General features: G+C 68.2%; 3 protein-coding genes across 4 annotated transcripts in view; 1 reads left to right on the top strand and 2 right to left on the bottom strand.

The window, feature by feature from the left end:
• The first annotated feature begins 668 nt into the window (after positions 1-668).
• On the top strand, positions 669-14,666 carry SMARCC2 (SWI/SNF related BAF chromatin remodeling complex subunit C2). Its single transcript, XM_088068767.1, has 29 exons — positions 669-799; positions 937-1,056; positions 3,533-3,618; positions 3,905-3,986; positions 4,106-4,198; positions 4,293-4,362; positions 4,616-4,685; positions 4,771-4,846; positions 4,928-5,059; positions 5,143-5,258; positions 5,350-5,474; positions 5,566-5,625; positions 5,705-5,742; positions 5,953-6,083; positions 6,181-6,252; positions 6,343-6,456; positions 8,521-8,674; positions 8,794-8,886; positions 9,115-9,237; positions 9,323-9,385; positions 9,882-10,140; positions 11,099-11,260; positions 11,347-11,411; positions 11,486-11,615; positions 11,695-11,861; positions 11,941-12,075; positions 12,153-12,465; positions 13,977-14,369; positions 14,528-14,666. The coding sequence occupies exons 1-29, from the start codon at positions 689-691 to the stop codon at positions 14,602-14,604; spliced, it is 3,630 nt and encodes a 1,209-aa protein (XP_087924893.1). The 5' UTR covers positions 669-688; the 3' UTR covers positions 14,605-14,666.
• Positions 14,667-15,075: 409 nt separating this feature from the next.
• MYL6 (myosin light chain 6) lies at positions 15,076-18,650 on the bottom strand. Of its 2 annotated transcripts, XM_014262348.2 has the most exons (7): positions 18,538-18,650; positions 18,225-18,252; positions 16,759-16,902; positions 16,501-16,674; positions 15,956-16,033; positions 15,790-15,828; positions 15,076-15,282 (listed from the first exon to the last, which is right to left on the bottom strand). In XM_014262348.2, the coding sequence occupies exons 1-6, from the start codon at positions 18,538-18,540 to the stop codon at positions 15,800-15,802; spliced, it is 456 nt and encodes a 151-aa protein (XP_014117823.1). In that variant the 5' UTR covers positions 18,541-18,650; the 3' UTR covers positions 15,076-15,282; positions 15,790-15,799. The 2 variants fall into 2 exon arrangements, with proteins under 2 accessions (XP_014117823.1, XP_005533906.1); XM_005533849.3 differs by lacking the exon at positions 15,790-15,828.
• Positions 18,651-20,017: 1,367 nt separating this feature from the next.
• Positions 20,018-25,004, bottom strand: part of ESPL1 (extra spindle pole bodies like 1, separase) — a 24,849-nt gene continuing 19,862 nt past the window's right edge. The window contains exons 19-31 of the mRNA XM_088068722.1: positions 24,722-24,747; positions 24,606-24,654; positions 23,423-23,512; positions 22,306-22,401; positions 22,159-22,230; positions 21,977-22,063; positions 21,486-21,632; positions 21,257-21,411; positions 21,059-21,151; positions 20,845-20,976; positions 20,664-20,769; positions 20,475-20,524; positions 20,018-20,157 (exon numbers count right to left, since the gene is read on the bottom strand). Coding sequence (XP_087924848.1) covers positions 20,124-20,157; positions 20,475-20,524; positions 20,664-20,769; positions 20,845-20,976; positions 21,059-21,151; positions 21,257-21,411; positions 21,486-21,632; positions 21,977-22,063; positions 22,159-22,230; positions 22,306-22,401; positions 23,423-23,512; positions 24,606-24,654; positions 24,722-24,747 — 1,137 coding nt within the window. The 3' untranslated portion in view covers positions 20,018-20,123. The remainder of the gene's footprint in view (positions 20,158-20,474; positions 20,525-20,663; positions 20,770-20,844; positions 20,977-21,058; positions 21,152-21,256; positions 21,412-21,485; positions 21,633-21,976; positions 22,064-22,158; positions 22,231-22,305; positions 22,402-23,422; positions 23,513-24,605; positions 24,655-24,721; positions 24,748-25,004) is intronic.

Raw genomic sequence — 25,004 nt, 5'->3', positions numbered from 1 at the left:
CGGCGGGGCCGGGAACGGCGCCCGGGGGCAGCGGGGCCAACAACGGGCGGTGGAGCGGGGGCCCGGGGCCGGGAACGGCGCTCGGGGCCGGGAACAGCGCTCGGGGCCGGGAACGGCGCTCGGGGCCGGGAGCGGTGCCCGGGGCCGGGAGCGGTGCCCGGGGCCGGGAACGGCGCTCGGGGGACAGCGGGAGCGGCGGGAGCGGGACCAGCAGGAGGCGGTGGCGGGCGCGGCGGGACCGGCGGCGGGCGGTAGAACGAGGCCGGCGGGGCCGGGAACGACGATCGGGCCTGGGAACAACGATCGGGCCTGGGAACAACGATCGGGCCCGGGAACTACGATCGGGCCCGGGAACTACGATCGGGGGCGGCGGTGCGGGAGCGGGAGCAGCGGCCGGCACCGGCAGCAGCGGGCGGGAGCGGGGGAGGCGGCAGTGCGGGAGCGGCACCGGCAGGGGGCGGCAGGGGGGGCGGCGGGAGCGGCAGTGCGGGAACGGGAGAGCCCCGAGAGGGGCGGCGGGGCCGTAACAGCGAGCGGGGCCGGTGCGAGCGGGGGGGACGGCGGAGCCAGCGAGGACAGGGGGGACAGCGAGCGGAGGCGGCGGCGGCGGGCGCGGCAGTGGCGGCGCGGGGCCGGCAGGGGGCGGCAGTGGCGGGCGGGGGCGGCGGCGCGGCCCGGCCCGCTCAAGATGGCGGTGCGGAAGAAGGACGGCGGCCCCAACGTCAAGTACTACGAGGCCTCGGACACCGTCAGCCAGTTCGACAACGTGCGGCTCTGGCTCGGCAAGAACTACAAGAAGGTAGGTCCGCGGAACCGCGGGGCCGCCGCCGCCCCCCGCCCCGCCGGGCCCGGCCTGTCACGGCGCCGCCGCCGCCATCGCGCCCCCCCCCTCCCCTCAGCGGCCCCGGCGGCCGCGCTGAGCCCCCGGCCCCGCAGTACATCCAGGCCGAGCCCCCCACCAACAAGTCGCTGTCGAGCCTGGTGGTGCAGCTGCTGCAGTTCCAGGAGGAGGTGTTCGGGAAGCACGTCAGCAACGCGCCCCTCACCAAGCTGCCGGTGAGAGCCGCGGGGGGACGCGGGGACGCGGCGGCCGGGCCCCGGCGGGGCGGGAGGGGGACACGCGGGGAGCCGGGGACAAGGCTCAGAGCAGGGACGGTGCCCCGGGGGAGCGGGGATGGACCCTCGTGGGCCGGGGGTGAGCTGGGGAAGAGCCCCGGAGAACGGGGGGACAAAGCCCAGATTGGGGAGAGCACCTCAAAGACGTGGGGACAGCACCCCACAGAGCTGGGGACATGGCCCTGATGGGCAGGGACAGCCCCACAGAGCTGGGGACATGGCCCTGATGGGCAGGGACAGCCCCACAAAGCTGGGGACATGGCCCTGATGGGCAGGGACAGCCCCACAGAGCTGGGGACATGGCCCTGATGGGCAGGGACAGCCCCACAGAGCTGGGGACATGGCCCTGATGGGCAGGGACAGCCCCACAGAGCTGGGGACATGGCCCTGATGAACAGGGACAGCCCCACAGAGCTGGGGACATGGCCCTGATGGGCAGGGACAGCCCCACAGAGCTGGGGACATGGCCCTGATGGGCAGGGACAGCCCCACAGAGCTGGGGACATGGCCCTGATGGGCAGGGACAAGGCTCTGAGCAGGGATGGTGCCCCAAAGGTGCAGGAATGGCCCTGGAGATCCAGGCAGGAGCCCCAGAGAAGCTGAGCCCCAAAGCCCTGATTGGGGACAGCACCCCAATATCCAGGGAAAGCATCCCAGTACTCGGGATGTCCCCTCAATAGCCAGGGACAGAGCCCCAGTAGCTGGGGACAGGGTTCTGCTGACCAGGGACAGGACCCTGAGCAGGGACAGAGCCCCAGAGATGTGGGGACAGCACCCCAGTACCCAGGGACAGAGCCCCAGTGATTTGGGGACATGGCCCTGATCACCCTGCTGAGCTGGGACAGTGCCCTAAAGGCCTGGGGACAGACCCCGGTGACCCTGACACAAGGCCCCGGTGACCCACAGGCAGCGCCCCAAAATCCTGGGGACAAATATGAGTGGGAAGGAGGCCCCAGAGCCCCCCCAAAAAAGCCCCAAAGAACAGGGGATGAAGCCCTGAGCGGGGACAGCACCCCAATACCCAGGGACAGAATCTGAGTCCTTGGGAACAGACCCCCAGTACTTGGGGACAGAGCCCAGGGACAGGGCCCCAGTGAGGTGGGGACAAGGCCTGGATGGGGACAGCATCCCAAATATGCAGAAGCAGCACCCCAAACCTTGGGGCAGAGCCCCATGGAAAAGGGGACAAGGACAATAATGACCAGGGACAAGGTCCTGAGCAGGTACGGTGCCCCAGAGACAGGGGGACACCCCTGGGGACATGTCCCCAATGTCCCCAAAGACCTGGGGACAGCCCCAGAGAACTGGGGACACAACGAGCAGGACCAGCAGGACATGGCACTGGTGACACCGTTCAGCATTCGGGTGACTCGGGGACAGCAGCTGACCATGGACAGCAGCCAGTGGCAGTGCCCTGCTCGGGGACATGCCCTGGCGTGCTGGGGACAGCGGGAACTGTCCCCAAGGCACAGGGGACAGCGTCCCCACACAGGGACAGTGCCCTGCCAGGAGCACCCCAACAGCGCTGGACACTGCCCTGGGGACCCCAGGACAGCCCCCCAAAAGGAGCTGGGGACAATGTCCCCGTGCAGGGACAGGTCCCCAGCTGGGGACAGCACTGCGGGGACTCCATCCCAGCTTGGGGACAGCCCAAGGAGGTGGCACCTGGCAGAGGGGATGGCACCCCAGTGAGGGGGTGTCACCCTGACAGGGGAATGTCACCCCAACAAGGGAATGTCACCCTGACAGGGGAATGTCACCCCAACAAGGGGATGGCACCCAATGAGGGGGTGTCACCCTGACGAGGGGATGTCACCCCAACAAGGGGATGGCAGCCAGAGATGGGGATGGGACAGCTGGACGAGGGGATGTCACCCCGGGAGGGGATGGCACCCTGATGAGGGGGTGTGGCCCCAATTAGTGGGGATGTCACCCTGACAAGGGAACGTCACCCGGACAGGGGGATGTCACCCAGACATGGGAATGTCACCCTGACAAGGGAATGTCACCCAGACAGGGGGATGTCACCTAAACACGGGGATGCCACCCCAACAAAGGGATGGCACCCTATGAGGGGGTGTCACCCTGGCATGGGGATGGCACCTAGACATGGGATGTCACCCTAAAATGGGGATGTCACCCTGGTATTGGGATGTCACCCAGACACAGGGATGGCACCCAGACACAGGGATGTCACCCAGACATGGGGATGTCACCCTGGTATCAGGATGTCACCCAGACACGGGGATGTCACCCAGACATGGGGATGTCACCCTGGCATGGGGATGTCACCCAGACATGGGGATGTCACCCTGGCATGGGGATGTCACCCTAACAAGGGGATGTCACCCCGAGGAGGAGATGTCACCCCCCCAGCGCAGTGTCCCTGTCCCCCTGACCCCCTCTCCTGTTCCAGATCAAATGCTTCCTGGATTTCAAGGCGGGGGGAGCCCTGTGCCACATCCTGGCAGCCGCCTATAAATTCAAGAGCGACCAAGGATGGTGAGCACCCACCTGCACCCATCGGGGGTCCTGGGGGGGACAGGGGTGGGGGTCCCCTCCCTGGGAACGCCCCGGGGTGGCCTCGGCCGGGGGTGCCCGGGGTGGGGCGGTTGTGGGGCTGTCACCCCCAGAGCAAACAGGCGCTGGGACGTGTCCCCCTGTGTCACTGTGGGGACCCTGATGGGGTCCAGGCACGTGGCCCACCTCCCCTCCCCCCAAATTTCGGGTGCTGACGAGGAGACCCGAGCTGTGGCTTTCATGAGAGTCGCTCTTTTCTTCCAATAAGGCGGCGTTTCGATTTCCAGAATCCCTCGCGCATGGACCGCAACGTGGAGATGTTCATGACCATCGAGAAATCCCTGGTGCAGGTAAGAGCCCACGGGCCTGACCCGCCCCCCCACCCCTGGGACCCCCACCCCAGGACCCCCACGCTGTGCCCCCCACCCTGCTCAGCTCACAGGAGCTCTGTCTCCTCCTCCCTCCCCAGAACAACTGCCTGGCTCGGCCCAACATCTTCCTGCACCAGGAGATCGAGCCCAAACTGCTGGGGAAGCTCAAGGACATCGTCAAGAGGCACCAGGTGGGTGGCAGTGCCGGGCTGGGGGGCTCGGGGGGGGCTCATCCCAGCCCTCACCCCGCTATTTAGCCCTGGGATCGTCCCCTGGCTGTCACAGGGCACCGTGACCGAGGACAAGAGCAACGCGTCCCACATCGTCTGCCCCGTGCCCGGGAACCTGGAGGAAGGTGGGGAGTTTGGGGGGCTCTGGGGGGCTCTGAGGGGCTCACAGGGGGCTCCAGAGGAAGGTGGGTGTGGGAGGGGAATTTGGGGGGGCTCTGGGGGGCTCACGGGGGGCTCCATAGGAAGGTGGGTGCAGGAGGGGAGTTTGGGGGGCTCACGGGGGGCTCTGGGGGGCTCCAGAGGAAGGTGGGTGCAGGAGGGGAGTTTGGGGGGCTGGAGGATGCCGAGGATCCCTGCTCAGCCCCGTGTGCCCCACAGAGGAGTGGGTCCGGCCCGTCATGAAGCGTGACAAGCAGGTGCTGCTGCACTGGGGGTACTACCCCGACAGGTGAGGGGGGGATGAAGATTTCGGGGACCACCCCCAGTCCCCCCAAATCGCTGTGGGTTCCACACTGACCCCATCCCCTCCCCAGCTACGACACCTGGATCCCGGCCAGCGAGATCGAGGCGTCCGTGGAGGATCCCCCGACACCGGAGAAGCCCCGGAAGGTACCGGGGGGGACCCCCAGGCTTGGGGGGAAGCTGGAGCCCCCCTCCCTGGGCTGACCCAGCCACCCCCCTGCCCGGCAGGTCCACGCCAAGTGGATCCTGGACACGGACACCTTCAACGAGTGGATGAACGAGGAGGATTACGAGGTGACGGACGAGAAGAGCCCCGTCACCCGCAGGAAGAAGATCTCGGCCAAGACCCTGACGGACGAGGTCAGAGCAAGCTCAGAGCCCCTCGGGGAGGGGTCCTGGGGGGGTCTCACCCTGCTCAGCAGGACCCCCACGGTGCCCCCCAGGTGAACAGCCCCGACTCGGACCGGCGGGACAAGAAGGGGGGCAACTACAAGAAGAGGAAGCGCTCGCCCTCCCCCTCGCCCACCCCCGAGGCCAAGAAGAAGAATGCGAAGAAGGGGTGAGCTGGGGGGATTTGGGGGGGTCTGGGGGTGTGGAATTCAGCCCTGGGGGTCTGTGGTGACTGGGGGGGGGGGTCTCTCCCTCGGCAGACCCTCCACCCCCTACAACAAATCCAAGCGTGGGCACCGCGAGGAGGAGCAGGAGGACCTGACCAAGGACATGGACGAGCCCTCGCCCGTCCCCAACGTGGAGGAGGTCACCCTGCCCAAAACGGGTCAGTGTGGGGGGCAGCAGCCACCCCCCGGGGTCCCCAGCAGTTGTGGGAGGGGTCCCCAGGGTGCTCAGCACCGCTTTCCCCCCCACAGTCAACACCAAGAAGGACTCGGAGTCGGCGCCCGTCAAGGGGGGCACCATGACAGACCTGGGTGAGTCTGAGGAGCCCCAGCAGAGCCCCAGGACCCCCGGCCTGGCGGTGCCCAAACCCACCCCTGTCCTCCCTTCCAGATGAGCAGGAAGACGAGAGCATGGAGACAGCCGGCAAGGTGAGGAAGGCGTTCCCAGCGTTGCTCAGGGATCACCCGCTTCTCTCTCAGTCCTCGTCCCTCTTTTGGGTGGAAAAACGCTCTTTTCTGCCCTTCCCCTCACCCCTGGGGCTGCAGCCGGGGCCCTCGGTCTCATCCCGCTGTGGGTGAGGATGATGAGGGGCGCTGAAGGGGGTCCCTTTGCCCATGGGGTGCTGCTGTGTGGGGCAGGACGAGGAGGAGAACGGCACGGGCAGCAAAGGGGAGCAGGCCAAGAACCCCGACCTGCACGAGGACAACGTGACAGAGCAGACCCACCACATCATCATCCCCAGCTACGCCGCCTGGTTCGACTACAACAGGTACAGCCAGCACGGCCAGGGGCTCCCGAGCCGCCCTTCATCAGCTGAGGATGAGGAGGCTGCTCCCGGAGCCCTCCCCGAGCCTCTCCTCCCGCAGCGTCCACGCCATCGAGCGCCGCGCCCTGCCCGAGTTCTTCAACGGCAAAAACAAATCCAAGACCCCCGAGATGTGAGGCCAAACCCCCACCCCCGTCCCCGCCTGCCCGCAGCCCCCCGGGGCCGTGCCCGGCGCTGAGCCCACCCCCCGTGCCCCCCACAGATACCTGGCCTACCGTAACTTCATGATCGACACGTACCGGCTGAACCCGCAGGAGTACCTGACCTCCACGGCCTGCCGGCGCAACCTGGCCGGCGACGTCTGTGCCATCATGCGGTGGGTCCGGCCGGGGGCTGGCCACGGGCTGGGCACCCCGGGGCTGCCAGGGGTCTGGTGTGGGTGGGGGTTAGGGGTTGGTGTGGTACCCCAATCCTGCTGCTTGTGGTTAGGGGTTGGTGTGGCACCCCAATCCTGCCAGGGGTCTGGTGCTGGTCATGGTTAGGGGTTGGTTTGGCACCCCAATCCCACATGGGGCTGGTGCTGATTGTGTTTAGGGGTTGGTGTGGCACCCCAATCCCACAGAGTCCAGTGCTGGTCATGGTTAGGGGTTGGTTTGGCACCCCAATCCTGCCAGGGGTCTGGTGATGGTGGGGGTTAGGGGTTGGCACCCCAATCCCACAGGGGGCTGGTGCTGGCAAGGTTGGGGTTCAGCACCTCAGTGCTGGTGGTGATGGTCAGTGTGGCACCCAGGGCTGCTGGGTGGTCAGTGTGGCAGCCAGGGCTGGCAGAGCACAGTGCTGAGGGGTCAGTGTGGCACCCCAGGTGTGGCAGGGATTTGGTGTCAGTGGCACAGGGGGATCATTTTGGCACCCTGGGGGTGGCAGTGGCACTGGGGGGTCCACAGGGTGGTCAGCTGGCACCCTGGCACTGCTGTCTGTCCAGTTCCGTGGATCATGGTGGTCAGTTGGCATTGCTGACTGTCCAGTTCTGTGGGTCACAGTGGTCAGTTGGCACTGATTTCTGTCCAGTTCCGTGGATCATGGTGGTCAGTTGGCATTGCTGACTGTCCAGTTCCATGGGACACAGTGGTCAGTTGGCACTGATTTCTGTCCAGTTCTGTGGGTCACAGTGGTCAGTTGGCATTGCTGACTGTCCAGTTCTGTGGGTCACAGTGGTCAGTTGGCATTGCTGTCTGTCCAGTTCCATGGATCATGGTGGTCAGTTGGCACTGATTTCTGTCCAGTTCCATGGGACACAGTGGTCAGTTGGCACCCTGGCACTGCTGTCTGTCCAGTTCTGTGGGTCACAGTGGTCAGTTGGCACTGCTGACTGTCCAGTTCCATGGATCATGGTGGTCAGTTGGCATTGCTGTCTGTCCAGTTCCATGGATCATGGTGGTCAGTTGGCATTGCTGACTGTCCAGTTCCATGGGACACAGTGGTCAGTTGGCATTGCTGACTGTCCAGTTCTGTGGGTCACAGTGGTCAGTTGGCACTGATTTCTGTCCAGTTCCATGGGACACAGTGGTCAGTTGGCACTGATTTCTGTCCAGTTCCATGGGTCATGGTGGTCAGTTGGCATTGCTGTCTGTCCAGTTCCATGGATCATGGTGGTCAGTTGGCACTGCTGACTGTCCAGTTCCATGGATCATGGTGGTCAGTTGGCACTGCTGACTGTCCAGTTCCATGGATCATGGTGGTCAGTTGGCATTGCTAACTGTCCAGTTCCATGGATCATGGTGGTCAGTTGGCACTGCTGACTGTCCAGTTCCATGGATCATGGTGGTCAGTTGGCACTGCTGACTGTCCAGTTCCATGGATCATGGTGGTCAGTTGGCATTGCTGACTGTCCAGTTCCATGGATCATGGTGGTCAGTTGGCATTGCTGACTGTCCAGTTCTGTGGGTCACAGTGGTCAGTTGGCACTGCTGACTGTCCAGTTCCATGGATCATGGTGGTCAGTTGGCATTGCTGACTGTCCAGTTCCATGGATCATGGTGGTCAGTTGGCATTGCTAACTGTCCAGTTCCATGGATCATGGTGGTCAGTTGGCATTGCTGACTGTCCAGTTCCATGGATCATGGTGGTCAGTTGGCATTGCTAACTGTCCAGTTCCATGGGACACAGTGGTCAGTTGGCATTGCTGACTGTCCAGTTCTGTGGGTCACAGTGGTCAGTTGGCACTGCTGACTGTCCAGTTCCATGGGACACAGTGGTCAGTTGGCACTGCTGACTGTCCAGTTCCATGGGTTGTGGTGGTCAGTTGGCACTGATTTCTGTCCAGTTCCATGGATCATGGTGGTCAGTTGGCATTGCTGACTGTCCAGTTCCATGGGACACAGTGGTCAGTTGGCACTGATTTCTGTCCAGCCCCACGGGCTCTGACCGCAGCTCTCCACAGGGTCCACGCCTTCCTGGAGCAGTGGGGCCTCATCAACTACCAGGTGGACGCCGAGAGCCGGCCCACCCCCATGGGCCCCCCGCCCACCTCTCACTTCCACGTGCTGGCCGACACCCCCTCGGGGCTGGTGCCGCTGCAGCCCAAGACGCCCCAGGTGGGTGCCGGGGACCCCTCCCAGCCGCGACCCCCCCCTGCCGCCCCCCGGTCCCCGCGGGGGCCGGGCGCGGGGTGGGGCGGGGGGTGGGCGATGCACAGCTTCGATCCGTGCCTCAGGGCCGGCAGAGCGACGGCGACGCCAAGACGGGCCGCAAGAGCAAAGAGATGGAGGAGCTGGTCAGCGAGACGGTGAAGGGGAAGCCGGAGCTGGTAGGCGGCTCCTTGGGGTCCGTGCCCCCCGCCGCTGGCCGAGGAAGGCTCCTTCCCTCCTCCCCCTCGCATGCCGCCCCGCCCCGGGGAGCAGGGACGCGCGGGGGAGCGCCGTGATGGGGACACCGTGACACGAAGGCTTCTCCGGGATCAGCGGGGAGGAGGGACACGCCGATGTCCTGCCCCGCCGCCCCCCGGCCCAGCGCGTCCCCCTCTCCCCACCAGCAGCAGCCCACCTCGGCCTCGCAGCAGATGCTCAACTTCCCGGAGAAGGGCAAGGAGAAGCCGGCGGACATGCAGAACTTCGGGCTCCGCACCGACATGTACACCAAGAAGAACGTCCCGTCCAAGGTGGGCACCCCCCGGGCCTGGCCCCGGCCCCCCCGGCCCCCCGGCCCCCCGCCCGCCGCCGCTCACACCCCGTTTCACCCCACAGAGCAAAGCTGCCGCCAGCGCCACGCGGGAGTGGACGGAGCAGGAGACGCTGCTGCTGCTGGAGGTGCCTGGGGACCGAGGGGACGTGGGGACCAAGGGGACGTGGGGACCAAGGGGATGTGGGGATCAAGGGGACGTGGGGATGTGGGGACAGGGGACATAGGGACAGGGGATGTGGGGATGGGATGTGGGGATGTGGGGATGTGGAGACAGGGGACATGGGGACAGGGGACCAAGGGGACATGGGACAGGGGACATGGGACATGGGACAGGGGACATGGGGACAGGGGACCAAGGGGACGTGGGACAGGGGACATGGGACAGGGGACATGGGGACAGGGGACCAAGTGGACAGAGGACATGGGACAGGAGACATGGGGACATGGGGACATGGGGACCAAGGGGACATGGGACAGGGGACATGGGACAGGGGACATGGGGACATGGGGACAGGGGACCAAGGGGACGTGGGGACAGGGGACATGGAACAGGGGACATTAGACAGGAAATGTGGGGACAGGGCTGCCAGACCCCACTGACCCCTCTCCCCCGCCCCACAGGCCCTGGAGATGTACAAGGACGACTGGAACAAGGTGTCGGAGCACGTGGGCAGCCGCACGCAGGACGAGTGCATCCTGCACTTCCTGCGCCTGCCCATCGAGGATCCCTACCTGGAGGACTCGGAGGCCTCCCTGGGACCCCTGGCCTACCAGCCCATCCCCTTCAGCCAGTCGGGCAACCCCGTCATGAGCACCGTGGCCTTCCTGGCCTCCGTGGTGGATCCGCGCGTGGCCTCGGCCGCTGCCAAATCGGCTCTGGGTAACGCGGAGTGGGCAGGGGCTGGGGGGCTGGGGGGGATGGACGGGGCGGGGGGGGATGGGGGGGCTGGGGGGGGGTGGGGGGGATGGGGGGGATGGGGGGATTGGGGGGGTGGGGGGGGGTGGGGGGGGGGGCTGGGGGGGATGGAGGGGATGGGGAGAGGGACAGGGACTGTGAGGAGTCCTGCAGGGAGAGGGACAGGGACTGTGAGGAGTCCTGCAGGGAGAGGGATGGATCCTGTGGGGAAGATGGGATGAGCCCTATAGGGAGATGGGAAGACTTCAGCTGGGAGAAGGGCTGAGTCCTATAGGATATCCTACAGAAAAATGGGATCAGTCCATCAGATCAGTCCATCAGATCATGGGAGATGGGAGGAGGAGTGTGGGGAGAGGGATGGGTCCTATAGGGGTTCCTCTAGGGAAATAAGGAGAATGTGGCAGGGAGAAGGGCTGAGTCCTATAGGATATCCTACAGAAAAATGGGATCAGTCCTATGGAGATGGGATGAGGAATGTGGGGAGAGGGATGGGTCCTGTAGGATATCCTACAGAAAAATGGGATCAGTCCTATGGAGATGGGATGAGGAATGTGGGGAGAGGGATGGGTCCTGTAGGATATCCTACAGAAAAATGGGATCAGTCCTATGGAGATGGGATGAGGAATGTGGGGAGAGGGATGGGTCCTGTAGGATATCCTGCAGGGACCTGAGCTGAGGCTGATGGGGAGACAACCAGATCCTGTGGACATCCCTCTGGGGCCACGGAACAACTCCCGTGGAGATGGGATGAGCCCTCCAGAACATTCCATAGCCAGCCAGGACAGTCCTGCAGGGAGCCAGGACGAGCCGGGGGGGCCGGGCTGAGCCCCAGCCGGGATGTGCGGGGCTGGGGGACGCAGGGCCGGCTCCCAGGGGTCCCGGGCTTCCCTCTGGGGGTCCCGCTGAGGAATTCTGCCCGCAGAGGAATTCTCCAAGATGAAGGAGGAGGTGCCCACGGCGCTGGTGGAGGCCCACGTGCGCAAGGTGGAGGAGGCGGCCAAGGTGACGGGCAAGGCCGACCCCGCCTTCGGGCTGGAGAGCAGCGGCATCGCCGGCACCACCTCGGACGAGCCCGAGCGCATCGGTCAGCGCGGCCGGGGGGTCCCGGGGGGTCCCGGGGGGTCCTGGGGTGGGTGACACCGCGGTCTGAGGCCGGGCTTGTGTCCCCAGAGGAGAGCGGGGCGGAGGAGGCGCGGGCAGAGGCGCAGCCGGCCGAGGAGAAGAAGGAGGCGAAGGTAAAAGGGGTCTGGGGGTCTGGGGGGGCAGACGGGGCAGGATTCGGGTGCCCACGGGGCCGGTCCTTCCCCAGGAGCCCCGGGATGGCACCGCCGAGGAGGAGGCCAAGGAGAAACCCGGGGAGACCCCCAAGAAGGAGGAGGAGAAGGGGAAGGAGGTGGAGGGAGAGAAGGAGCCCGACAAGGGTGACGGTGACAGCGCAGGTGAGCGGGGAGCCGGCAGGGCCGGGGGGACGCTGAGCCCCCCCCCCGGAGCTGCTGACACGGCCCCACCTGGCCACAGGTGAGCCCGAGAAGGACAAGGAGGTGAAAGAGGGGCCGGACGAGGTGCCCAAGGAGCCCCCGGAGCCCGAGGCCGAGCGCAAGGCCAAGGTGGAGCGGGACATCGGCGAGGGGAACCTGTCCACGGCCGCCGCCGCCGCGCTGGCCGCCGCCGCCGTGAAGGCCAAGGTGAGCCCTGGGCTCCGGGAAGGCGGGAGGGGAACGCTCCAGGTGTGAACTCTGACCCCTCCTCATCCTCCCCCGGCAGCACCTGGCGGCCGTGGAGGAGCGCAAGATCAAGTCCCTGGTGGCGCTGCTGGTGGAGACGCAGATGAAGAAGCTGGAGATCAAACTGCGGCACTTCGAGGAGCTGGAGACCATCATGGACCGCGAGCGCGAGGCCGTGAGTGCCCGGCCGGGGTGGCGGCCGCTCGTCCCCGTCCCTCCCTGCCCCGCTGACCCCTGTCCCCCCTTCCCCAGCTGGAATACCAGCGGCAGCAGCTGCTGGCCGACCGCCAGGCGTTCCACATGGAGCAGCTCAAGTACGCGGAGATGCGCGCCCGGCAGCAGCACTTCCAGCACCTGCAGCAGCAGCAGCAGCAGCAGCAGCCCCCGCTGCCCCCGGGGGCTCAGCCCCTGCCCGCCGCCGCCGCCCCCCTGGCCCCCGCCGCCCACCCGCTGGCCGCTCCGCCCGCCCCGGCCATGGTGGGCCCCGCCGAGCCCGTGGGGCAGCCCCTGCCCGGGGCCCCCCCGCCGCAGCCGCCGCCACCGGGAGCCCCGGCCGTCCCGCACGGTCAGTCGGGGATCCGGGGGTGGCTGGGGGGGCTCAGCGCTGGGGGGCTCAGCGCTGGGGGGCTCAGCGCTGGGGGGCTCTGGGGGTGGCTGGGGGGTCTCATCACTGGGGGGCTCAGCGCTGGGGGTCTCAGCGCCGGGGGGCTCAGCACTGGAGGGCTCAGCGCTGGGGGGCTCCGGGGGTGGCTGGGGGGTCTCAGCGCTGGGGGGCTCAGCGCTGGGGGGCTCAGCACTGGGGGGCTCAGCACTGGGGGGGTCTCAGCGCTGGGGGGCTCAGCACTGGGGGTGGCTGGGGGGGCTCAGCACTGGGGGGCTCTGGGGGTGGCTGGGGGGGCTCAGGCTGGGGGCTCAGCACTGGGGGGCTCAGCACTGGGGGGCTCAGCACTGGGGGGCTCAGCGCTGGGGGGGCTCAGCACTGGGGGGGTCTCAGCGCTGGGGGGCTCTGGGGGTGGCTGGGGGGGCTCAGCGCTGGGGGGCTCAGCACTGGAGGGCTCAGCGCTGGGGGGCTCTGGGGGTGGCTGGGGGGTCTCATCACTGGGGGGCTCAGCGCTGGGGGGCTCAGCACTGAGGGGCTCAGCACTGGGGGGGCTCAGCACTGGGGGGCTCAGCACTGGGGGGCTCTGGGGGTGGCTGGGGGGGCTCAGCACTGGGGGGGCTCAGCGCTCGCTGGTGCTCTCCAAAGGGGGTTTTTTTGGGGGTGGGGGGCTCGCTGATGCTCTGGCCGGTGAGCAGGGTTGGGGGTTGATGGGGTGAGGGGGGGTCTCGGTGCTGGGGTCTGTCACTGGTACCATCCCTGCAGCCCCGGTGCTGGAGGGGTTTGGGTGGGGGTCTCTCCAGTCGGGTTTTGAGAAGGGGGGTGCTCCCTGACACCCCCTGCAGCCCCAGCGTTGAGTGGTGGGTGGGTAAGGGTGGGGGTCTCACAGTGGGGTCTCAGTGCTGCTCTCCCTGGTGCTCAGGGCTGAGGCCGGGGGTCTCAGGGGTGCTCTGGGGGGGGTCGGTGGATAAGGGTGGGGGTCTCGGGGGTGCTCCAGGGGGTGTCTGGGTGAGCCCAGGGGGTCTCAGGGGTGCTGTCCCCCACAGCCCCAGCTCCAGGGGGTGTCTGGGTGAGCCCGGGGGGTCTCAGGGGTGCTCCGGGGAGCAGATGGATAAGGGTGGGGGTCTCAGGGGTGCTCTGATGGGTGGGTGGATAAGGGTGGGGGTCTCGGGGGTGCTCTGAGGGGTGTCTGGGTTAACCCGGGGGTCTCAGGGGTGCTCCAGGGAGCAGATGGATAAGGGTGGGGATCTCGGGGGTGCTCTTGGGGGGTGTCTGGGTGAGCCCAGGGGGTCTCAGAGGTGCTCCGGAGAGCAGATGGATAAGGGTGGGGGTCTCAGGGGTTCTCCGGGGGGTGTCTGGGTGAGCCCGGGGGTCTCAGGGGTGCTCCAGAGAGCAGATGGATAAGGGTGGGGGTCTCAGGGGTGCTCCGGGGGGCGTCTGGGTGAGCCCGGGGGGTCTCACGTTCGCTCTCCCCGCAGCCCCGGCACCATTCCCCGGGCAGCAGCCGCCGCCCTCGCAGAGCCTGGCGGGGACCCTCGGCGGTGGCAGCGGCGGCGGCAGCAGCAGCAGCAGCAGCAGCAGCGGCCACCCCGCCGTGCCCGGTAATGCCACCGCGGCCCTGCCCTTCGGCTTGCCCGCGCCCCCCGTGGCCCCGAGCATGGCTAACCCCCCGTGCGACCCCTTCCCCTCTAACCCGGCCCCCCTCCCGCTGCATGGGGCCCTGGCCAGCAGCATGCCGGGGGTGGGGGGGCTGCCCCCCAACTCCCACCCGGCCCCGCCGCCGCTGCCGGGGGGCTCGGCCGCCGCGCACAGCCCCGCCATCGTGGCCGCCGTGCAGGGAAGCCTCCTTCCCAACCCCGGGCTCCTCGCAGGTGAGAAATTTTGGGGGTATCGGGAGCGCGAGGGGCGGGCGGGGGTCGTGCATGGACGGTGGGGAAGGGGCGATGCTCTCCTGTGCTCCCCCCACCCCCCGGTTTGACCCCCCTGCCCCCCGTTTTTTTTTTTTTTCTTTTGTGTTTTCTCCCCGCAGACCAAGGTCCCCCCCTGCCGCCGGACCCCATCGTGCCCACCCCCAGCACGGCCACCCCCGTGCCCCCCACGCAGTGAGCCCCGGGCCGGGACCCCCCCGGACACCGCAGCCCCCCCGCCCCGACCCCTCCCCCCCCCAAAAGGCGCCTCCGAGGACCCCTCCCCACCCTCCCCGCCCTCCCCCAGCCCCAGCTTTGGTATTTTTTTATGATTGTCCCGGATTTTATTTAAGTGTTGGTCTCCCGGGGGGGCCGGGCCCCTGCTCCCCCCGGTTATTTATGAGACAGCTCCAATCCCACCTGGCACATGGGCATTTCCCCCCCCTCCAAAAACCCCCTCTCCACCCCCCCTCCCCGCTCCTCCTCCTCCTCCTCATCATCCTCATCCCTTTTTTAGTTCTTGTTTTGTTTTTTTTCCCGTTTCTTTTTTTAAAAAACCAATAAAAATAAAAATTCCAAGTCCCCGGGGCGGGAAGAAGCGGCCTGGTGGTGCTGGGTCTGTCTGGGGGAGGGGGTCACACACACACAGGGGGGGCTTGGGGGGGCACAGTGACCATTCCCAGATTTTATTGGATGCTGTGGGAGCAATAATTTAGCCGGTGGGGCTGAGGGTTGGGGGTTTTGGGGGGGGCTGTGGTGGCGGAAATGAGGGGAAAAGGCACAAAACTGAGTGAGGAGGGGACAGAAGATGCGAGGGGTGGGGGGCACAGAATGATGGGGAGGGGTCTTCAGCCGCTCAGCACCATCCGGACCAGCTCTGCGGAGAGAAGAGAGAGAGGGGGGGGTGAGGAGGGCTCTGCCGGCGCCCCCACCCCAAAATCCCGGAGAGAGGAAGGAAAACCAAAAAGTCAAAAGGGCTGAAGAGCGCAGGGAGGACCCGGCAGCCCCGCGGGCAGAGGGTGGGGGGCTCCTGCAGCCCCCTCCCCAAAAGGGGGGGGCTCCATGCAGAGGGGCATGCGGGGCTTGGGGGGGGACGGGGGGGCTGCACCAAGGGGCGAGAGCGCAAACCAGGAAAACCAAGAAAATCAGGAAAACCAAGAAAAACAGGAAAAAACAGAAAAAAACAGGAAAAAACAGGCAGCCTTTTTTTTTCCGTATTTTTTTTTAAATATTTAAAAAAAAAAAAAAAAAAGACGTCAGGGCGAGAGAAAAAAAAAAACAAAAAAAAGGGGGGGAAAAAAAAAAGGAAGGAATGGTAAAAATAAAAATAAAAAATCAAAAAAGGACTGGAAATAACTGAGGAGGGGGCGGGGGGAGGCGTTACCCCTGCGGCGTCACCCTGACAAGATGTGTCGCACAAAGGCTGGGGGGAAGGAACGAGACATGATGGTCAGGGAGGGAGTGGGGGCTGCGGGTGGCCCCCCCCGGGACCCCCCCGGGACCCCCCCCGGGACCCCCCCGGGACCCCCCCCGGGACCCCCGAGCCTCACCCTCGTAGTTGATGCAGCCGTTGCTGTCCTCGTGCCCGGCCACGAGCTGCTCCACCTCTTCCTCCGTCATCTTCTCCCCTGTGGGACACCCGAGTGTCACCCTGGGGGTCTGGGGGGGACACGCCGGGGGTCCCCCGGGGCTGCCAGGCAACCCCTGGGCTTTGGGGGGGACTCAGAGCCCCAGACTGGAGCCACCAGGACCCCCCAGGCAGCACCTCCGGGACCCCTCAGGACCCCCCCATCACTCAGGACCCCCCATCAGCCTCTCCAGGACCACCAAGACACCGGGACCCCCCCCCAGGGACCCCTCAGGACCCCCATCAGCATCTCCAGGACCACCAAAACACCAGGACCCCCCCAGGCAGCACCCCAGGGACCCCCACTGCACCGGAACCCCCCCATTTCTGTCCCTCCAGGAGCCACTGGGACCCCACACCCAAATCCCCGGGATCCCCTCCAGACCCCTCCCCGCTCCTTTCCCAGCAGGATCCGTTCGCTGCTGGAAACCCCGGGGATTTGGGGGTCCCAGGGGGTCCGAGGCTCACCCAGGGTGACGAGGACGTGGCGGATCTCAGCCCCCATGACGGTGCCGTTGCCCTCCTTGTCGAAAACCCTCAGCCCCTCCACGTAATCCTCGAAGCAGCCCTGGTCCTTGTTCTTGGCGATGGTCTGCATCATGGGCAGGAACTGCTCGAAGCTCAGCGTCTTCACGTTCATCTCTGCGCGACAGGGGCCGTGGGTGGGGGTCCCGGGGGTCCTGAGGGGGGTGAAAGGATGGGGGGAACCCCCCTACCCCAGCTCACCATCACTCTTGGGGTTGCCCAGCACCTTCATGACCTCGGCGTTGGTGGGGTTCTGGCCCAGCGCCCGCATCACGTCCCCGCACTGGCTGTACAGGATCTTCCCATCGCCCGTGCGGTCAAAGAGCTGGAACGCCTCCTTGAACTCTGCCGGAGCCCCCCGGTCAGTGCGGGACCACCGGGACCACCCCCGGGTCAGTGCGGGACCACCGGGACCACCCCCGGGTCAGTGCGGGACCACCGGAAACATCGGGACCACCCCTCGGGTCAGTGCGGGAATACCGGGAACATCCCCCCGGGTCAGTGCAGGAACACCGGGAACATCGGGGCCACCCCCCGGGTCAGTGCGGGAACACCGGGACCACCCCCGGGGTCAGTGCGGGACCACCGGGAACACCGGGACCACCCCCCGGGGTCAGTGCGGGAACACCGGGAACACCGGGACCACCCCTCGAATCAGTGCCGGGAACACCGGGAGCACCGGGATCCCCCCGGGTCAGTGCAGGAACACCCCCGGGTCAGTGCGGGACCACCGGGACACCCCCGGTCAGTGCCGGGATCACCCCCCGGGTCAGTGTCGGAACACCGGGATCCCCCCCGGGTCAGTGCGGGACCACCGGGACCCCCCCGGTCAGTGCGGGACCACCGGGACCCTCCCTGTGCACGGGACCACAGAGGCACCGGGACCCTGAACGTACCGGGACCCCCATGGCACCCCGACTCCGGTACAGCCGGGACCCCCCGGGACACCGGGACCCCCACGTCAGCACCTCCGAGACCCCCGAGACCCCCGGCTTTGTTCCTCCAGGTCCCGCCGGCCCTCCCACCCCGCTGCAGCCCCGGCACCGCGGGGACCCCACAGCCGCACCCCGGGACCCCTTCAGAGCCCCCCTCTCGGCCCCGGGTCGGGTTTCGCTCGCCGGCGGGATCCGGTTCCCGGCGGGATCCGGTTCCCAGCGGGATCCCGTTTCCCGGTGGATCCGGTTCCCGGCGGAACCCGACACCGGCCGGGATGCAGATCGGGCCTCCGCCCTCGGGGATGCTGCCCGGGCCCGATGGATCCCGGGGGACCGGGAGGAGCCCGGCGGGTCCCGCGGAACCGGGAGCGCTCCGGGATCCGCCGGCGCCGCCCCGCAGGAATGCGCGGCCGGCGCGCGCCATGCCCATATAAGGGCAAATTGCGCAGGAGGGGCCGGAACCCCCCCGGTCCCGGTTCCTGTCCCGTTCCTCGGCCCGGTCCCGCACCCCCGATCCGGCAGCCCCGGGCCCCGCATCCCCCATCCCCCGGTACGAACGGCCCCGCCCGGGCCGGACCTTGCCCCGGGAAAGGCCCCGCCCGAGGCCGCGCAGGAAGCGCCGGGAGCGGCGGGAGCGGCGGGAGCGGGCGGGGGGGTCCCTTCGCCGCCCCCGAGCTTGAGGGGGCTCCGCTCCCGGTGCCCGGTGCCCGGTGCCCGGTGCCGATGACTCACCCGCGGTCTGCTCCTCCGAGAAGTCGCACTGCGGGGAGAGCGCGGCGGTCAGCGGGCACCGGCGGCGGCACCGGCATCTCCCGCGGATGGGGCGGCCGCCCGCGCTCGGTGCCCCCCCCGGGCCCCCCGGTCCCCCCCCGCCCTCCCCCCCTCTCCCCGGTGCGGCCCCCCCCCCCGGTTCCCCCGCGCCGCCCCGCCCGCGCATCCCCCGCCCCGCCCGCGGGTCCCGCTGCCGGTGCCCGTCCCGGTGCCCGTCCCGGTGCCCGTTCCCGGTGCTCGCTCCCGGTGCTCGCTCCCGGTGCCCGGTGCCCACCATGGCGGCGGCCGCTCCCGTCCGTTCCTGCGCGCTCGGGCGTCACCGCGCGGCTGCGTCACCGCGGTAATGAGCGTGTTAATTATTCATGAGGGGGCGGGGCCGGGCGGGGCCACGCCCCTTTCCCGCGGGGGATGTTTTGGCTATAGATGGGCACGGAGCGGTCACCCCACCCCCCACGGGGACACCCCAGACCGGGGGGGACACCCCAACCCCACGGGGGGCATCACTGGGGGACACCCCAGGGGACATCACGGGGTCACCCCCTGTCCGGAACCCACGGGGGACACCCCAAGGGTCACCCCAAAGGGACACCCCAAAGGGACACCCCAAGGGTCACCCCAAAGGGACACCCCAAAGGGACACCCCAAGGGTCACCCCAAAGGGACACCCCAAAGGGACACCCCAAGGGTCACCCCAAAGGGACACCCACCCTCCCACGGGGACATCCCCAAAGGGACACCCCGGAGTGGTCACTCACTGTCCTGAACCCATGGAGGACACCCCCAAAGGGTCACCCCAAAGGGACCCTCCACAGGGACACCCCAAAGGGACACCCACCCCCACGGGGGACACCCCGGAGTGGTCACTCACTGTCCGGAACCCACGAGGACACCCCCAAAGGGACCCCCCAAAGGGACCCCCCAAAGGGACCCCCCAAAGGGACCCCCCAGCCCCCGAGGCCACACGAAGCCACCGCCGTGTCCTCCCTCCTTTATTAGCGCGGGGAGGGGACGGGGACGCAGCCCCGGGAAGGCAGCGAGGGGGTGGCGCGGCGGTGGCGGCGCGGTGACATCCCGGTGACATCCCGGAGATATCCCGGTGACATCCCGGAGATATCCCGGTGGCATCCCGGTGACATCCCGGTGACATCCCGGCGGTGACATCCCGGTGACATCCCGGTGGTGACCTCCCGGTGACATCCCGGTGACATCCCGGAGACATCCCGGTGACATCCCGGTGACATCCCGGTGACATCCCGGTGACATCCCGGTGACATCCCGGTGACATCCCGGTGACATCCCGGTGACATCCCGGAGACATCCCGGTGACATCCCGGTGACATCCCGGTGACATCCCGGAGACATCCCGGTGACATCCCGGTGACATCCCGGTGACATCCCAGTGGTGACATCCCGGTGACATCCCGGTGGCATCCCGGTGGAGACATCCCGGAGACACCCCGGTGACATCCCGGTGGTGACATCCCGGTGACATCCCGGTGACATCCCGGTGACATCCCGGTGGAGACATCCCGGAGACATCCCGGTGACATCCCGGTGGAGACATCCCGGTGGCATCCCGGTGGTGACATCCCGGCGGTGGCAGCAGCAGCTCGGACAAGCGTCCCCCGGGGGGTGCGGGGGGGACCGGGGGACAGAACCCCGGGGGTCCCCGCGGTGCCGGGGGGGTGTGAAAGGCACGAGGTTCGTAACAGTCGGGGGGGCTCGGGGGGGCGCGGGGGGGCCCGGCCCGGAGCGTCTTTGGTCGGCGGGGGGGGGGGGGGGGCGGCAGCAGCCGGGGGGGTCCCGAGCCCCCCCGAGCCCTCCCCATGGGGACTGGGGGGTCTGGGGGGGTCCCCAGGTTTAGGGGATGCTCCGCTCGTCCTGCAGCTCGTACCTGTATGGGGGGGGGGAATGAGGGGGTGCGGGGGGGGACACAGCCCTGGCTGCACCCCAGAGACCCCCCCAGACCCCTCCCATCCCCTGAGCCCCCCCAGAGACCCCCACAGCCCCCTCCCACCCCCAGAGCCCCCCCAGACCCAGAGACCCCTCCCACCCCCAGAGCCCCCAGCCCCACAGACCCCCAGCCTCACAGCCCCCTCCCACCCCCTGAGCCCCCACAGATACCCCCAGCCCCACAGACCCCTCCCCACCCCCAGAGCCCCCTCCCACCCCCTGAGACCCCAGCCCCACATCCCCCCCAGCCCCACTCACCAGCGCGGTCCCCCCTCGGACAGATCCACCTGCGCCAGGTCCAGCTGGAGCTGCGGGGCACCAAAGGCTCAGGGGGGCTCCCCGCCGCCCCCAGACCCCCCAAACCCTCCTCAGGACCCCCCCAGACCCCCCAGACCCTCCTCAGGACCCCCCCAGACCCCCCAGACCCTCCTCAGGACCCCCCCGGACCTTGCCCAGCGCCTCCTTCTCGCGGGTCACGAAGGACAGCGTGGTTTTGACCGTGGCCTCCAGCCTGCGCCGCGCCGCCTCCTCCGGGGACAGCTCCCACTCGAACCTGGGCACAGCGGGCTCTGCTGGGCCGGAGCGGGCGGCACCGGCCGGCACCGGGGGACCCCCGCACCCCCCTCACCTCTCGTTGAAGTCGGGGTTCAGGCTCCTCCTCTGCACGCCCGTTTTCCTCTTGGTGCCGCGGCTGCGGTCGGGGAGCAGCACCAGGGACACGTAGGGGTCCGGCAGCTCCTTGCCCGCCGCCCGCAGCTCCCTGGGGAGGGGTCGGGGGGCTCAGCTCGGGGGTCCCAACCCCGGGGGTCGCGGTCCGGAGCGCCCCCCCCGCCCGTCCTCACCTGCAGGAGTGCACGATGGCCACGAGCTTGCGCTGCTCCTGGTGGTACCAGAGCGAGAGCTGCAGCCGGGGACCCTCCGGGGGCTCGGGGCGGCTGCGGGGGCGCAAGGTCAGCACCCCGAAACGGGGTTTGGGGGAGGCTGCAGAATTTGGGGATTTTGGGGTTGGGATGTCCGGGGAGGGGGGGATTTGTCTCCACCTGTCCGCCGGGGGCAGGCGCTGGCGCAGCCCCCCCACCCCGCGCTCCTCATCTTCACCCTCCTCCTCCTCCTCCTCCTCCTGTCGCGGCTCCGTGTCCCCCCCCTCGGGGGCTCTGCTGGCAGCGCTCGCCTCCACCCGCTGCGACACCAGCACCTGCCGGGGGAGGGGGCGCTCAGCGGGGGTCTCCCCTCGCCCCCCACCATCCCCTCCCCGGGACCTCCACTCACCCCGAGCTGCGCCCGCAGCAGGAGCTGAGCGCCGGGGCCGCCCCCGGCCAGCGGGACCCAGCCGTCCATGGCCAGCCCCTCCCGGGCCAGCAGCTCCGCCAGGGGCAAGCTGAGACTGCCCAGAGCTTGCCCACCCTCGTCCTTCACCTGCGGGCACAGCGCAGCTCTGAGACCCCCGGAACCCCCCCGAGACCCCCGGGACCCCCGGCCCGGGCACGGACGGGGCAGCACCTGCAGCTCCAGAGACCCCCGGAGCCCCCCCGGAACCCCCCCGGGACCCCCGGGACCCCCGGCCCGGGCACGGACGGGGCAGCACCTGCAGCTCCAGAGACCCCCGGAGCCCCCCCGGGACCCCCGGGACCCCCGGGACCCCCGGCCCGGGCACGGACGGGGCAGCACCTGCAGCTCCAGAGACTCTCGGAGCCACCCCGGGACCCCCGGGACCCCCGGGACCCCCGGGACCCCCGGCCCGGGCACGGACGGGGCAGCACCTGCAGCTCCAGAGACTCCACGTGCGGCCGCTTGATGAGGAAGGAGAAGCCTTCATCCCACACGGGCTCGGTGGAGGGGGCGCAGGTCTGGGGGGTGTGAGGGGGGACGGCAGGGGGTGAGAGACCCTCCGAAACCCCCCCAAAAAAAATCCTCCCCGAGCCCCCTCCCCTCCGCGCCTCACCTTGGTCTTGAAGGAGACGTCGCGCACGGCGAGGCTGGCGAAGGCAGCGGGGGGCTTGGAGCCCTTCCGGAGCTGGGGGGACAGCGCGAGGGTCACCTGGGGGATTTGGGGGGGACACCTGGGGACATTCGGGGGGTCTCCTCTCACCGGCAGGTCGGCGGCTCGGTCCAGGAAGACGGAGAGCAGCGCGGCCGAGAGCTCCGGGCCGTGCGCGGGCTGCAGGAGGCTGTTGGTGTGCACGACCTGGGGGCAGCCGGGTGGGGCGGGGGTCGCAGCGGGGCGGGGAGACCCCCGGGAGGGCGGGGAGGGGATGGGGCTGTTGAGGTGGGGATTGGGACTGGCGGGGGTCTGGGGGTTTGGGGTTTGTGGGGAGGGGGTTTGGTGTCTGTGGGGAGGGGGTTTGGGGAGGGGATTTGGGGTCTGTGGGGTTTGTGGGGGGGGGTTTGGGGTCTGTGGGGTTTGTGGGGGGGGGGTTTGGGGTCTGTGGGGAGGGGGTTTGGAGTTTGTGGGAAGGGGTTCGGGGTCTGTGGGGTTTTGTCTGGGAGGGGGTTTGGTGTCTGTGGGGTTTATGGGGAGGGGGTTTGGTGTCTGTGGGGTTTATGGGAGGGGTTTGGGTGTCTGTGGGGTTTATGGGGAGGGGTTTGGGGTCTGTGGGGTTTATGGGGAGGGGTTTGGGGTTTATGGGGAGGGGGTTTGGGGTTTATGGGAGGGGTTTGGTGTCTGTGGGGTTTATGGGGAGGGGTTTGGGGTTTATGGGGAGGGGGTTTGGGGTTTATGGGGAGGGGTTTGGGGTCTGTGGGGTTTATGGGGAGGGGTTTGGGGTTTATGGGGAGGGTTCGGGGTTTGGGGTTTATGGGGAGGGGTTTGGGGTCTGTGGGGTTTATGGGGAGGGGTTTGGGGTTTATGGGGAGGGGTTTGGGGTTTAATGGGGAGGGGGTTTGGGGTTTATGGGGAGGGGGTTTGGTGTCTGTGGGAAGGGGTTCGGGGTCTGTGGGGTTTGTGGGGAGGGGGTTTGGAGTTTGTGGGAAGGGGTTCGGGGTCTGTGGGGTTTTGTGGGGAGGGGGTTTGGTGTCTGTGGGGTTTATGGGGAGGGGTTTGGGGTCTGTGGGGAGGGGGTTTGGTGTCTCTGGGGTTTATGGGAGGGGTTTGGGGTCTATGGGGAGGTGGTTTGGGGTTTATGGGAGGGGTTTGGGGTCTGTGGGGTTTGTGGGGAGGGGTCCGGGCTCGGCGGGCCCCCAGCCCCGGTGTGGGGAGGGGTCGGTACCTGCTCGAGCAGGGCGGGGCTGGGCCGCGGCTCCAGAGCCTCGAGGCGCACGTGGAGCCGGCCCGAGCGCACCTGCTCCAGGGGCAGCCACTGCGGGGGGAGCCGTGAGACCCCCGAACGGGGGAGACCCCCGGGTGAGACCCCCGGAACGGGAAACCCCCCCCGTGAGACCCCCCTCAATCCGTGAGACCCCCCCTCAATCCGTGAGACCCCCCCCGTGAGACCCCCCCTCAATCCGTGAGACCCCCCCCTCAATCCGTGAGACCCCCCCCGTGAGACCCCCCCCCGTGAGACCCCCCCCCTCAATCCGTGAGACCCCCCCCCCCGTGAGACCCCCCCCCAATCCGAGAGACCCCCCCCGTGAGACCCCCCCTCAATCCGTGAGACCCCCCCCGTGGAGACCCCCCTCAATCCGTGAGACCCCCCCTCAATCCGTGAGACCCCCCCCGTGAGACCCCCGCAACGGGAGACCCCCCCTCAATCCGTGAGACCCCCCCCGTGAGACCCCCGCAATGGGAGACCCCCCCTCAATCCGTGAGACCCCCCCCGTGAGACCCCCCGCAACGGGAGACCCCCCCTCAATCCGTGAGACCCCCCCCGTGAGACACCCCCCCAATCCGAGAGACCCCCCCCGTGAGACCCCCCACGTGAGACCCCCCCCTCAATCCGTGAGACCCCCGCAACGGGAGACCCCCCCTCAATCCGAGAGACCCCCCCTCAATCCGTGAGACCCCCCCGTGAGACCCCCGCAACGGGAGACCCCCCCCTCAATCCGGGAGACCCTCGGACCGGGAGACCCCCGTGAGAACCCCCCCCTCAATCTGTGAGACCCCCCCCAATCCGAGTGACCCCCCCCGTGAGACCCTCCCCAATCCGTGAGACCCCCGGAAAGGGAGACCCCCCGTGAGACCCCCGGAACGGGAGACCCCCCCCCTCAATCCGAGAGACCCCCCCCGAGACCCCCCCACTTGGCGAGACCCCCACAGTCCGGGAGACCCCCCCCCAATCTGAGACCCCCACCTCGATAAGATCTCCCCTCTTGAGCCCCCCCCCCTCAGTCAGAACCCCCTTGAGTGAGGACCCCTCCCCTTTAAATCCCCCCCTTTGAGACCCCCCCCCCACTCCATGGGACCCCCCCTCCCTTGAGACCCCCCCTCAGTGACCCCCCCAGCCCCTCCCCCACCTCATCCAGGACGCGTCTGTTCAGGACCCCCCTCAGGGGCACCCTGCACCTGGGGGGGGAGCAGGGGCGGAGAACCCTCCCCAAAAACCCCCGGACACCCCCAGAACCCCCCTGACCTCCCCAAAACCTCCCGGACCCCCCCCTTCAAAAACCCCCCCCCGAACCCCCCAAAAACCTCCGGACCCCCCCCCCAAACCCCTCGGATCCCCCCCAGAACCCCCCGGATCCCCCAAAAACCCCCGGACCCCCCCCAGAACCCCCCATCCCCAAAAACCCCCGGACCCCCCCCCAGAACCCCCCCGGATCCCCCCAAACCCCTCTCGAACACTTCCAACCCCCCCCTAAAACCTCCCCAAAAGCCCCCCCCAAAACCCTCTCAGAGCCCCCCAAAATCCCACA

This window comes from Pseudopodoces humilis, chromosome 32 (genome assembly GCF_049639895.1).
Source record: "Pseudopodoces humilis isolate 2021_Gansu_Grassland_sample_001 chromosome 32, ASM4963989v1, whole genome shotgun sequence".
NCBI classification, from domain to species: domain Eukaryota; kingdom Metazoa; phylum Chordata; class Aves; order Passeriformes; family Paridae; genus Pseudopodoces; species Pseudopodoces humilis.
The sequence above is the reverse complement of the archived record's forward strand: the minus strand, read 5'-3'. Positions and strand labels throughout refer to the sequence as shown.

Excerpts from the sequence above, each read along its gene's own strand:
- SMARCC2 (XM_088068767.1), top strand. The coding sequence starts at position 689 with ATGGCGGTGCGGAAGAAGGACGGCGGCCCCAACGTCAAGTACTACGAG. Across the intron at positions 5,060-5,142 it reads CCAAGACCCTGACGGACGAG|GTGAACAGCCCCGACTCGGA; the intron begins GTCAGAGCAAGC and ends GGTGCCCCCCAG. Across the intron at positions 6,457-8,520 it reads GACGTCTGTGCCATCATGCG|GGTCCACGCCTTCCTGGAGC; the intron begins GTGGGTCCGGCC and ends AGCTCTCCACAG.
- MYL6 (XM_014262348.2), bottom strand. Across the intron at positions 16,034-16,500 it reads CCACGTCCTCGTCACCCTGG|GGGAGAAGATGACGGAGGAA; the intron begins GTGAGCCTCGGA and ends GGTGTCCCACAG. Across the intron at positions 15,829-15,955 it reads CGGCTGCATCAACTACGAGG|CCTTTGTGCGACACATCTTG; the intron begins GTGAGGCTCGGG and ends CCTTCCCCCCAG.